Consider the following 14,823-nt stretch of genomic DNA (forward strand, 5'->3'; position numbering starts at 1 on the left):
TTTTGTTTATCCTAGCCAATACAAGAACCAGCCCTGATATAGCTGTAGACGTAGCTCTCTCTATGATGTAATAAATAGGCCAATATCAACATGTCAGTAAGCAAATTACGGCCTACAATCAAAAGCTCACACGGGAAGATATTAGAAAAAAACATGTAAATGTCATCAGTTAAATATAAATAACTCTTCCATTATCTAATGCTGCCAACGGATTAAAAATGAGCATTCATAGCTGACAGATGGTTGACTGTTATGAAGGGATGCTTTCGTCAACTCAATGGCAAAAATCAGCAGAAGGAGTCTATTAAGCAAACATTCATCCCTAGTTGCAATTTTTATGCTGAATATTAGTGCTAAGTGAATTTTCTAACAGTAGTCATATGCTGTCTATAATTTAATACAACAATTAGTCAGTTAGATCATGAAATTACCCATAAAAGTTTTATGTAAATTCAAGAAATTAGTTTCATTTGGCTGGACCTTGAGTGTTTGTTATCTGAAAATCTACATTAAAAGTCATTTTTGTATACTAAACACATAACCATAACACATATTTCATGTTTATAATGGCATCTTTCAATAAATTTAATCCAATTACCTGTTCTACATGTTGATGGAGACTGCATGGAAATGACGTAACAACTATTTAGGTTTTTATTCACAAGATTGTAAACCCGAATACTTTCCAAATTTATTTGGGGGTCTATTTCTTCTGTCAAAAATCAGGAGAAAATTTGAGGTGGTGGGGTGGGGGTGGGATTTAACACATCGGGTCCTTAGTGAAGCATCTCAAAACCACATGGTTGCAATGTCAGTTCTGGGAACGCACAGTAAGCTAATAATAATAATAATCCTTGCATTTGATATATAGTGAATTGACTGTATATTTGTGGGCGAAATGCGGACATGTTGAAGCTGGTTCAAATTTGACCAGTCTACCACTAAATCTGCTGGCCTAATTCAAAATCTACCATTTCTCCCCGTCTTCAGCCAAATACTCCTTCTACTCTAGGATCAGGAGCCCTCACGCTCCTGTAACACGAATCACCTTCTCAGTCACTTTCCAATAGCAAGTACAAGGTGCCTTGTGTCCAAAATCGAAAAAAAACGCTCAGCGACCACTGATTTTTACCCATTTATCCCTCTGCCATCTCTTTCCCAACCCTTCACTCTATCCATAACCCTTCATTGTCACCTTCCAATTCCACTCCTTCCTCTCGATTGACTCCTTCCAATCTAGTGCTTCCCACAGCAAAAGCACCATTTTAATCTGAGACTAAGCCTTTTGGGGATTCCTTGACCTATCCCCAGCCTTCAACACTGTCAGTCACTCTATCCTTCTCCAGTCTACCTTCCTAAACCACCCCTGGGATTAGGTACTTTGTTAATATCATTCTTACCTGTCCCAACGTACTTTCCTGGTATCATTCTTAGCTGTATAGATCGTTAGTCAGACCCCATCTGGAGTACTGCCTTCAGTTTTGGGCACCACACCTCAGGAAATATATACTGTCCCTGGAGGAGGTCTAGTGCAGCTTCATCAGAATGTTACCAGGCCTAAAGGGGTTAAGTTACGAGGAAAGGCTGCGTAAACTTGGATTGTATTCCCTTGAGTTTAGAAGGTTGAGGGGTGATTTGATTGAGGAATTTAAGATGATAAAGGGATTTGATAGGTTAGATACAGAGAAGCTATTTCCTCTGGTGGGGGAATCCAAAACAAGGGGCGTAGTCTGAAAATTAGAACCAGGCCAATTTAAGAGTGAAATCAGGAGCATTTTTTCACTCAAAGGATGGTAGAAATCTGGAATTCGCTCCTCCAAAAGGCTGTGGATGTTGGGTCCACCCTCACCTTCAAGAGTGAGGTTGATTGATTATTGGTAGGTCAGGGTATTAAGGGATATGGGAAGAAAGCAGGAAATTGGAATTGAAAAGATTAGTTGAGGTGCAGATCAGCCATGATCTAATTAAATGGCGGAACAGGCTCAAAGAGCTGAATAGCTTCCTCCTGTTCCAATGTTCATTATATGTCCTCTAATAGCTTCTCTTCCTAAAGGCACTTAATCACTTAAATATGGCTCTATCATCAGTTCTCCTCTTTCCTCTGCATACTCCCCTTTGGTGAAATTCTCCGTACAAATCCACGCGTACACCAAATGTGACACCAAACTCTATCTTTCTGCCTCGCCCTTGACTCCAGGACCACTGCTGTTGTAAAACAATCTGCCTGTCAGACATCAAGTGCTGGAAGAGCTTTAACTTTCCTCAATTAAACAAGAAAGCCTAAGCCACCCTGCTCGGCTTTTACCAACACCTCCTCACCACCTCCAGCTGCTTGCTCCATCTTACACAACTAGTCGGCATTTTGTTTAACCATCACTTCCTCCTCATGCCTTTTATCCATCTAAAAGTCTCTCTCTTTGACTGACGCTTTTAAGACTGATATCCCCATTATCTCTCACCCTGATCAGGCTCCTATTCAATCTCTGTGGAGTGCTTTAAGAAGTTTCATGATATGAATTGTGCTGTACAAGTGCAAGTTTTGTTGCTGTTGAGCTTGATCTCACAACCTTCAGACCTAGAGGCAATAGAGTTATGAAGCAAGATAAGCTGATAAGCAAAATCAATGTTAAGAAACACAATTCTACAACAAAATTCTTTGAAAACTTTTCCTGGTACAAATATATATAATAATAAATAATAAGTTATTTCTATTATTGTTATTGTACTAATATTATATTATAATATTTTATTATATTATAATACTAACATAGAACCTCACTATAAACATTTTAAATAAAAAAATGTATTCTTATCTGACAATGATTGTACTGTAATATATGTTCAATCATTGCTACAGAGATTTAGTCACATCTGTCAAAAATCAGCATTGCAAATAGAATTACCGTGTTAGTATTCTGCAATAAAACATGTAAATCACAATACTGAGCCCTACGATGCATACCATAATCAGTGAAAAAATTAACCGCAGCTAATAAAGTTCATGTATAATTTGGTACTCCAGAAAAGCATCATTGTCAACTGCATTTTCAAGTTAATATATGGCTCACAAAGAGATAAAAAAAAGCAGACTGCCTTTCTATATTTGGTAGCAATGCTAAGCTAAGATTCAACAACTTTCTAAGAAAAATTGATATCAATTTGGTTCTTTATGCATTCAGTCTGCATTACCTCTAAAAAAGTCAGTCTCTATTCAGTTCTATGTATTCATTTGAAATACATAATTACTTTATGCAATTATTTAAAAAGGGTCTCCCACAGGTGTCCTACTTAGATGGTTATATTTACATTGTGGAATACATTTTAATGGTACACACTTTGATATGTCCTCCCAATGTGAAAGGAATTATATCAAATTTAAGGATTATTTTTTATTTGTAGGTTCAAACCCCTTGCCCAGACTTTGAAATCACAGTCCAGGCTGATACTTCAATACAGTATTAGGGGTGCTCTGTAATGCTGGAGGTGACATCCTTTGAATGAGACATTAAACTATTACATTTGCAGTAAATCTGTGAATCCCTTTGAGTATACTACGAACACAAGGGGTCCCAACAAAGACTCACCCAAAGACTCAATAAAATGCAGTCACTACACTTTATAGTAATACCTGTGAGGCAAACTCCCAATGTTAAAGCCGCTATATCAAACACATTTACCAACAAAATACACACTATACTTTAGAGTGAATGCTGTGAAGTCCTTTATGTCCTCCTGAAGTGAAAAGCGCTCTATTAAATACAACACTTATTACTAACATTATCATCATTCAGGGTTATTATAATGAGGCTCACACTCAAAACCTCTCCCCAGTTTCCATTATGACTGCCCACCACTTCCTTCCTTTATGTCAGTTACTAATTGACATCCACGTCTTACCCATTGACATTAATGTGTAAAGGAATCTCGTGTGCCCATGGTACATGGTAGGGTTTAATTGCAGAACAAATGCATTGGGGTGTTTCTGGATTATCCATCTGATAATGTTAATTTCCAATTAATTCTGTTCTCATTATCCTGTATTATTCTCTAACTCAACGGGACACCCAAATAGTCCAAAAATTGGCTCAAAATATAATGTTCAGCAACTGCATGATGATAATCTAATCTGTCCTTAATTAAATCGCTGCTGTATCACTCTGATGCTATGGATGTATGCCTCCTGCTGGTCATTTAATAAAGGAAAGTTGGTGCCAGAAGCCATGGAGCAAGGAGCCTGCTGCCCAATTACAGCCTCCTGTAGACTACTGCAGCTGGCATCTCTTTGCAGGACACACAACTCTAAGAGGAAGAGACAGAAACACCTAGTATAAATCAGAGGTAAAATAAAACAAAAACAACATTAAATCTACTAAATCTAATAAAACGCATCACCTTACTTGAGTTTATCATAACTAGAAGACCATTTTTAAAAAAAAACTACAGTAACAGTTCAGAAGTGTATTGCTATTTCCAAGTCTGTAAAATAACCGTGTATTCACCCAGAACACAAAACAAAATTCAATAAAGCTCGCTGAGAAGGTCAGAAAGCACTTTAAAAAAGTATATTGAGTTTATTTCCTGCAACAAAGATGAAGAAACTTTGAGCATCTTAAATACAGTAACTCTCTTGTGTGTCAGAAAGCAATCTGCTGCCTGTAAAGGGGATGCGCCAAGGCAATACAATGAAAACAACAGGTCACTTACACATCTACTCTAACCTGTAACAGCAAGATAACTCAGCACATCATAATCCATAAATCCAGAGCTTGGGATTTCTTTCATAGAAACCCGGGCAAGGTCTGTAATGAATCTGATTTTTGTGTGTTTCAGTGCCTTTCATTTGGGTCAGGATTAGTGGAAAGACGCTTTAATGGGGAAATATATGCATAAGGAGGGCCTGCAGCTAACCTGCTGTGGCACCACTTGGAAACAGCTGTAGTGTGAAGTGAGGATGTCAGGATAATGAGTGATGTGCTTAAACAACCACGAATGTTCAAAAGAAATTTACAATGAGTGAACATGCTGGGTCTTTTGCTGGTGTAATACTGCCCTCTGCAGAAAGGCTTTACAACATGTGCACTTTTATCAAACAATATTCAAAGCTCCAAACCATTCACTAGTTCACAGAAACCATAATATGCATCTGTCAAACGCAGGTTGTTTACTGCTTGCACACAAAGGAATTTTGCAATACTCTGAGCGTATGAGAGGGAGCAGTTTAAAAATTTAAAACATATGTGTACAAGTAAAGAAGCCACGGAACATATGTTGTGGCTTGCTCACGCAGTTATTTCAAATTGTCGATTCAGCATCAACATTACTTCTGTTACTACAGATGGGAATAGAGCCTTGGAGGCCAGGGCTTCCAACATTTAGAAACCAACAAGTTGAATAAGTCGGTTTCTGTGCCAAAGGCACCGTTTACATGTTTATTTTCACAGGCCCAATTATTTGCTGCATTACATATCCCATTCCTTCGCCAGAAGCCAGTTTTTCAGGTATGCAATGCTGAGTGAATTTATGGTTAGTAATTTACAGTAGCGTATAGACGGTGGTTTTTATTGTTGCCGTGAAGCCTTGAATTCTTGCCCACAAAGTAAATAAAATGAATTCCAAACACCAGCATATTCACTTAGCAGTGTAGATTCTTCCAGTAGTTCAGTGACTAAGAATTTTTCAGGAGGGATTTCTCTTTAATATGAACATCAGAATATAAGAATTTGCTGGCAAAAGAAGATCAAGGTCCATCTAGTTCGTCTTCCACGATCCTGGCAGTCGCTTGACATGTCGTGTCCCAAACTATATATTGTATCCTGAAATATTATTTTCTAGCACAAATCTGTCTAATTTGTTCTTGAAGCAAATGACATTTTCTGTCAAAATAAAAGAGGTTATCATGTTATTAATGAGCCAAAAAGTGCATTAATCCCATTAAAATAAAACAAATTTGAGGTTTGTTCCTGGTTGAAAACAACATGAAGGGTCAAGAACTATAAACTCAGCTACATATTCCCTACTGCCAAGAACAAAGCAACTTCACTCCTATCCTTATAACCACAACATCATAACCCCATTCTGACCTTTGCAAATTTAATCCTTTTATTGTTTATCTAAATGACAGTTTTACACCACATAAATTCAGCAAACACTATTCCAATTAATGCAAATCCAACAAATCTCTACTCTCCCCAAAGATCATTAATCTATTCTAAAATGGTTCGGTATTGTAAACACAGTAAACAGCATTATTTCAATATGCTATAATGCCTTTAATCCTGTTTTACTGGCAGATCAACAAACATTAAAGAGCAAGACTCACTTCAGGACCATTTTTTTTTTAAAAATTGGCTCCAAAGAATTACGATCAGCTTAGGCATTTCAGCATTTCTTCTTCTTGAGTTCATTTTCTGAGTGTTTTGTTTGAACCATGTTACTGCTGATGATACTGATGGGCACTCACCTGAACAACAACAAATTTACATTTATATAGCGCCTTTCACATCGAGAGAACGTCCCAAGGTGCTGAACAATTGAGTGTTTGTACCTGAGTTGGTGGTTAGATTCAAGAGGTGTGGAGCCAAGGGGGTGGGAAGATAACCGAAGGCAAGGTCAAAGAGAAAGGTCTTGAGACGGACGTTGAAGGAGGCAAGGGAACTCTGGGATGGAGTTCCAGAGTATGGGGCACGGATGGGCAGAGGACAGGCAAGTGACAGCCGGGTGGAGGGAAAGGGTGGGTTGATAAGGGTTTAGAAGGTCACAAAAATAGGGTAGGGCAAGACCGTGGAGGGCTTTAAATGTGAGGATAATGAGTCAGTTGGCCTAACAGGATATGTGGATGCTGAATCAGAAATGCAGTAGTGCCTGAAGTTGCACTGAAAAGAGAAAGGACATGAGCACCTTGAGATGTCAATTCCACCGCTGGATAAAACGGGAGGAAAAACTAATCAACCAGGGTTCCAGATCCTGACCATCATCCAATGACATCTGCTGGAAACTGTCCATCTTACACATCAGGTAAAGTCAGGATCTGGTTTAGCTGCAGTGCTTCTCTTGTGGTGACGTAGCCTGCCATGACTCGTTGTTTATTCATGAAGAATTAATTTTCATGTGAAGAGAGCAAAGCAATGAACAAAAAGCAACATAACACTCTTTATGCTGAAGCAGCGTTGGGTTAATGACTGGGTAACTACTGCTGGAGGCTCACATTGCCAGAAGTAAAGCTTCACATCTTTCTATCGAGGCCAAGAAAAAAAAAGTGTTTTTATGCTCTTAAAGAATCACAGATCAGTAATGTTAAGAATACCCCATTATAGTTCTGAGGCTTGATGTTGCTCCTGAATCCATCTCCACAGATTGTGATGCAATTCACATTCATAAGATGTGTAGCCATGTTAAGTCAGTTGGTGAAGACATATAGCCATGTTAAGTCAGTTGGTGAGCGCTGGAATGCTTTCAAAAACCTCTTATGATATCATCGGTATTCCCATTTAAACAATTTTGAAGCATTTGAGTCCTAATTATTTTTAAGAATTTGCTCTAAGATGGATCCAAATGGCAACACTCCCTAAAGTACTAGATTTATGAGTATGCTCAAATTATGTTTCATCAAACCATCATTAAATGAGTTTAAATTAAGCCCAAAGTCATTTAGATTTTTAAACAAGATAGTTCAGCGTCTGCTCTTAGTTTCATAAAAGCAGCTGTAGCTCATCCCACTGGAATGAATGGAAACATTAAACTGGCAGCAATAGCCAAGGCAGTTCAGTCTGCTTAAAACATTTAAAATACAGCTTCAAATGGTACGGCAATGTGTTAATTGAATCTTCCAAAAAAAACATGCTTGAGTAAATATTACACATTATTTTAGTGTAAGAATTATGCGTACCTTCCAAAAATTAGAACTTCCGAAATTTTTAAGCCATTTCTTTCATTTATTTACATTTCTATTTCCCTCATTCAATCGTTGACTGACAACACAAGACGTACTTAATATTTACAGTACAATTTTACGCCTTTTTTTCAGTCTGTAGCAGTCCAGCATCATTGCTGTGCAATCTGACAACTGTATTCATGGTTCCAATTATATTCAATCAATATTTAGAATACTTTGGCCAGTCTCAGCTGTAAAGAGCATATATTCAAGTGGTTTTAAACAGCGATAGTACAATCTACTTGTTCTCATAAGAAACATTAGTTTGTGAGACACTGCTGTGTGAAATTGGCTGCTGCGTTTCACCCACAAAATATACTTTACAAAATATACTTAAACAGAGTATATTCTCAACGAAGATGCTCCATCAAGTGCAACGATTATTATCAAATGCAAAGATTATTACGTGATAAGGAAGGCTAAAGATATTCATTGGCTCCTGGAGGCCTAATGCTCTGACACATCGCAATAAGCTAAAGACGTGCCTACATTAGATACGTTCGTCCACTGCATATTAACTGTATATTAAGTTAACTAACTTCGAAGCAGAGCAAAACCTTGGGCAAGTTTCCTTACTCCACGGGCCTCAGTTTACCTAGCAGTAAGTAGAAACCCAGTTGTTAGTCGACTGGCAGATCGCTTTCCAATAATCCTTTCAAAAAGAAATAATAATTGGTCAATCAATTCACGACTGTTTCTGGGAACGCTGCTGTGCGCAATTGTCCACCGTCTTTTGCCCACAAAATATACAGTCAATTCACTTTACAGTATGTTTTGTGAAGCACTTTGAGACGTCTCGAAGACGTGATAAGGTGCTATATCAAATGCAAGGATTGTTCTTATTATTAGGATTAGTAATTTGGGCCCACAATTCTACTAAGTATTTTAATATCAATAAGCACACGACATTTTATATTAAATTAATAATTTGCTCCTCAGTTTATAATACAAAATAAATATTTCACAAAACAAAATTGCAGCTGCCTATGACTAGCACCCAAAGCAAACATTTAAGATCCATCAACATTTTATAGCTTTACCCTCTAGAACACTCGCAGGTATTCACTCACTCTCTCTTTCAGTGACTTAAACAGAGCCTCTTACACAATTACCAATTTGCATATACCATGCACATTACATTGTCAAACTTCCCAGTGAAAAGAATGAACCTGCCAACCTTACAGAACAACATATCAGTCACCCCGGTAATGCAGATGGATAAGGTGCTCCAACAGTTGCCAGGAAGTTTCCTTTGGTGTCTGGAATGGCCATGCAAACCAGGAATTTGATTCCCCAGCGAGAGGCTGAGTAGTTAAGAGTCACTGAAGATCCTTCCAAAACTATTAATTAGCACAGCTCTGTCTGCACCTTGGAACACACAACGAGAATTCATCAGAACTGAGACAGGGGTCTGGAAGCTCCTGTATTTTGTGGGTGAAACAGAGCAGCCAATTGCACACAGCAGTGTTCCACAAACAGCCATGGATTGAGTGACCAAAGTCAAAATGGTGTCACAAACAGTGCACGAGCAAGTAAAATTTCAGTATTTTTTTAAGAGAGAACACGGCTTGTCATTATTCCTCCTTTGCCTGCAAGATAAGACAGTCAAAGAGACAATCTATTAAAAGCATGGAATAGTTTGTAGGACATCATTGTAAATCTAAAAGGTAACAAATTTAAATGGACAGTTACTAACTGCAAAGGTTGGCCAAAGTTACAACCTCTGTGTAACAAGTTCCTAAGCCTGAGATGCCTATGCACATTTTAATTCCAACCAATCCTGTGATATATTAGTGGCCCCGGTACAGCATGTTCTGAATTCAGTTTACTCTCACAATAATGTACATAATGTTTCTTGAATTTCTTGCAATTATGTGCTCTGTCTGTCCTATATTCAGACAAACAGTCCCCCTTGATTGATGTATGGTGCTGGAGGTGTCTTGAATGCAGCTTCTTCTTGTTTCGATGTGCGTATTGAATTAAGCCGTGTCAATTTTATATATTTGATGGAGCCAGAATTCAGACGCTCAATTGCTAGACTAATGTATCTGGGGCACACAGAAAGCAGGTAACCTGTGCACAGCCACAGATCTCAAGGGAAAAATTCCAGGTCAATGACCAATCACAAATGACTTTGAACACAAGTTGCCGGCTTCTTTCTAAAATATATTGCATCCAGTTACACAAATACTGTATACTTACACATCCGTTACCAAGTAGCTAACACTATAACACAGATACATCACTAGTTTCCACACAGTCAATTCCTCCCAGAGTAGACTTTTTCCTGATAATGTCCCACAAACAGCCAGGAGGTGAATGATCAATTACCTAGAGGACTGTTGGCCAACAACAATAATAAATTACATTTATACAGCACCTTTCACGTCAGGAGGACGTGCCAAGGCACTGGACAGTTAGGGACCCACACCCGAGCTGGGGTTGGGATCAGGAGGGGTGGAGGGAGGGGCGGGTAGGAGGGTGACTGAAAGCATGGTCGAAGAGGAGGGTCTTGAGATGGATCTTGACGGAGGGAAGGAAGGTGGCGAGACGGAGGGAGTGTGGGATGGAGTTCCAGAGGGTGGGAGAAGAGTGACTAAAGGCCCGCAAGTCAATGGTGGGGCGGGCAACACGGGGGACATGAAGCAGGCTGGATCCCGCTGAGCGGAGGGAGCAGTCAGGTTGGTAGGAGGTTAGGAGGTCGCAGAGGTAGGGGGGGGAGCGAGCCTATGGAGGTGAGGACCAGGATCTTGAAACATCCTCTGTGTGATGGGAAGCCAGTGGAGTCTGGCAAGCATGGAGGTCACAGAGCCTGGTGCAGGAGAGGACACAGGTTGCAGAGTTCTGGATGATCTGCAGCCTGTGGAGGGAGGAGTTGTGGAGGCCGACAAGCAGGGAGTTTGCATAGTTGAGCCTGGATGTGATGAACATGTGGATGAGGAAGCCTTCGGTGAAAGACCGGTGGCGGAGCCGGGCAAAGTTGACAAGGTTGGGAAAGGCGGAACTGGTCATGGATAATGTAGCCAGGCTGGGAACTTCTGGAATCGCTTTAATGCATTAAAATGTTTGTGCTTACGAATACCTTTCCATTTATTTTTGCCAGCAATTATAGCATTTCCACTGGTGATTGATAGGTACAAATGCCAGAGTTGGACATAACAGTGAAAACACTGCAACCTTTGTTTAGAAATGACAACTACACTGGATCAGCCTTGTATTTACAGACAGATGGGAATTCCATCTCTAGAGCACAAACCCAAATGAAAAATGGCTCACGTGCCAGTAAGAAGATAAACTATTCCACACAATTTTCTTTTAAGAAAAAAAACTGCTGCTACTATTGAGCATTCTTAAAAGTACACTTTTAAATATTTTTTCTACAATATACAATATTCTCCTAATGCAATAATACAATTTCTACAATATACAGGACAGGTTATATCACAATGATTCGGGTCCATAAGCTCAGAAATCACGTTAAAAAAAGGCCACCTTCTGGTTTGATATTCCTTTAATGTGCATACACACATGACGTTTTATTTGCAGTGACCTGACAACCCAGGTGACCATGTTTAGCATGGAAAGCCAGACAATATGCACCAGAAGTTGGAAGTGTTGTGCACTTGCAGTAACCACAGGACATCAGCATTATGAGGGACCTAACAACCTAGTGAGATGCACAAAAATAGCATCACCCATTACAGTACCTTGTCTACCATTACTCAGGAAATGCTACTTTATAATGAACATTTTAATTTTAAAATGTTGGTCAGCCGGGAGTCTGACACATGCGGAAACCCATCTCAATGCTTAAAGGGATCCAAACCACAGGTTGGTCTCCTATTCATCATTATTATGTGTGCGGAGGAGGGGCAATGAAATATTTTATAAATGTTATGCTCTGGGCAGCAGAAAAGGTTAGAAAAAGATACCCAGAAGAAGAATGTCCTCATCCAAGCCTTGATATCTGATGACAAAACATCAGTGGACCTGGAGTCGCAGCTGAAGGAGAAGTAAATGTGGAAGTTTACCCATGTCTGCAAATGGCATCACCAAGAGGGAGTATGTAGATACGGAAAAGAAGTGAGATGAGGATGAAGAAAAGAGATCCTTCACCCAGGATCTCAAATACAGAAGTTACCACAGCATTCTCGCACAGATATACCGTCTATGCAAGCTATATTCTTATATGTCAGAGAATGACTGCAGAATGAGACTGCCCAAAGGTTAAACAATTAATTAATGACGTAATGTAAAAATTTCAGGAAATTGCATATACAAAAAGTTTACTGTATGCAAGGGTAGTAGTGCAACTCTCCCTGCAGATAACCTCATCAGATTCTATCCTATAACACTGTAAAGGTGATGAAATGGTTAAAGCAAATATAATTAACAAATTGAGCAACCTTTCAGAGCATTATGAAAATGCCGTAATCTCATTCTTTATGTTTGACTGAAATAAAGGTCAAGTAATAAGTTAGCAATAATGAGATAATAAGTGAAAATGTAGTTTATGCATCATTGATTCTAATTTATATAGTGCTGTCTTTATGACACACATATATCAAATAAATTATAGCTTTCTCACCACAGTTTCATATAATCAAGTACTCATTCCTATCATTTATCAGATTCTGGATTTTACCCCCTGCACTGCTATAGTGATCTATTATAATCCCAAGCACAGTGGTCTGGTAAGGCCATACTGCATACTACATAATAATAATAATAATCCTTGCATTTGTTATAGCGCTTTTCACGTCGGGAGGAAGTTCCAAAGCGCTTCACAGAACACACTGTAAAGTGAATTGACTGTATATTTGTGGGCGAACGCGGCAACAATGTCCCACAAACAGTCGTAGATTGAAAATGACCCATTTATTATTGTTTGTGGTTTTGGAGGGATTATTATTAGGCTCTGTGTGGAGTAAGGAAACTTGCCCAAGGTTTCGCCCTCTGCCTGGAATTGAACTTAGGTCTCTCACTTGCAAAGCGGGTGCTCTAACTACTGAGCTACAGGACTCCACATACATCATAATGGTCCTTGAATTTGATACTGTGGAGTGTGGAGTCCCCAAGCCTTCAATTTGCCAACCAATACTGTATGAAATGAGATGAGCGGGGTGTGTTCCTCAGGGGAGAGAGCACACATTCCGGTTTGTGGAGTCCTGTAGCTCAGTGATTAGAGCACATGCCTCGCAAGGAAGAGGACCTGGGTTCGATTCCCAGCAGAGCGAAACGTTTCCTTACTTCACTTGCCTCTGTTTACCTAGCAGTAAGTACGAACCTGGTTGTTAGTCGATTGGAGGATAGCTTTTCCGGGTGTAATAATTCCTTTAAAAAAAATTGGTCACTCAATCCACGACTGTTTGTGTATGGGTGGGATGAGTGGAACGCTCAGTCTGGTTTGGATAGTGTTAAGCATGGTGCTTTATTTCCACATGTGTCAGACACTTGGCTGACAAATAGAGCAAAACATAAATATAAATTGTATTGTAATATTGTGAGATTTTTTTTAAAAAAGCAGTTTCAATTTTTCAAGGTGATCAATTTTCTCAATTTTTGAATAACAACAAAAAAAATAACAACCGTAGCAGAACAACATGGTTTTAAACTTGCATCATCAAGTCCTGTAGTCCTGTAGCTCAGTGGTTAGAGCACTCGCTTTGCAAGTGAGAGACCTGGGTTCAATTCCAGGCAGAGGGTGAAACCTTGGGCAAGTTTCCTTACTCCACACAGAGCCTAATAATAATCCCTCCAAAACAAAACAATAATAAATTGGTCATTTTCAATCTACAACTGTTTGTGGGACATCGCTGTGCGCAATTGGCTGCCGCGTTCGCCCACAAATGTACAGTCAATTCACTTTACAGTGTGTTCTGTGAAGCGCTTTGGGACGTACTCCCGACATGAAAAGCACAATATCAAATGCAAGGATTATTATTATTAGTATCAACATGTACTTCAATTTTAGCAGATTAAAGCAGCCACAATGTTATTACTGGTGAATGTGAAAGGAATATTGACAGATTGGTTCCTCACCTCATTGAAGAGCACTTTGGCTGGTTGGCCTGGGGCAGACTTCAAGGGTCGGGCAGAACTCTTCAATGTTCTGCCAAAGAAATGGGAGTAGCTTGTATCAAAGAGGTTCAGTCGCAGCTGATAATTGACATCTACCATCCCCTCCACCAATGTCTGCACAGAAAAGAAAGAAAGCTGAGAACAAATACTAGATAACTAATATAACTCAGATTCAATGTTAGTTCTGCCTTTACACTACTATCCTTTAAACAGATTTAACTAAATTCATAAAAGAAAATATTAAATTATTCCCAATCTTAACTTGTAAATTTCATCCTTTAAACAGCAATTTGCACGTGTAAATTCAAATTGCAAGTGTAAATTCAAATTTCAAATAACCCTAAGTCTCAGCTTTAAGCTATGGGTCAGTGGGATATGAACACATTTGTACAAAAACTACTAACGGGGTCAGTGGAAACCTGAACAGAATATTTGTAAATCTGCAGATATTTTGTGTGGAAATTTATGGAGCAAATTTTCTGCCCCAATTTCAATCCCATAAAAATTGATACAACACAAGTTAACAATCATACATGAAAACTTTTTTTTAATGATTTATTCATTCAACAAACTTTGTTATCAAGAATCAAATTTACCACTATAATCTCACTTAGTGCGACAATTCTCCTTGTGAAACTTGAAAATCTTCAGATTGGCACTGACTTTGGTTAGATTCTTGAAGTAGGAGCTGGTCCAAGTAAAGGCCTCCAAAGGGAGTGCAGAAAGCAAAATTCAATCAGGCAAGTAATCAGGCTGGAAGGCAAATCAAGCTGGACTATCTTCAAACACCTCTCAGTAGTCAATTGAACAGC

The 14,823-nt window shown here is 39.0% G+C and overlaps 1 protein-coding gene across 4 annotated transcripts in view; it reads right to left on the reverse strand.

Moving 5' to 3' along the window:
• nphp4 (nephronophthisis 4) overlaps window positions 1-14,115 on the reverse strand; it is a 145,132-nt gene extending 131,017 nt beyond the window's left edge. For all 4 annotated transcript variants that reach the window (XM_007897791.2, XM_007897790.2, XM_042343571.1 and 1 more), the window contains exon 1: window positions 13,973-14,115. In XM_007897791.2, the coding sequence (XP_007895982.2) occupies window positions 13,973-14,110 (138 nt within the window). In that variant the 5' untranslated portion in view covers window positions 14,111-14,115. The remainder of the gene's footprint in view (window positions 1-13,972) is intronic.
• Between the last annotated feature and the right edge of the window lie 708 nt (window positions 14,116-14,823).

This window comes from Callorhinchus milii, unplaced genomic scaffold, assembly GCF_018977255.1.
Source record: "Callorhinchus milii isolate IMCB2004 unplaced genomic scaffold, IMCB_Cmil_1.0 Scaffold24, whole genome shotgun sequence".
NCBI lineage: Eukaryota > Metazoa > Chordata > Chondrichthyes > Chimaeriformes > Callorhinchidae > Callorhinchus > Callorhinchus milii.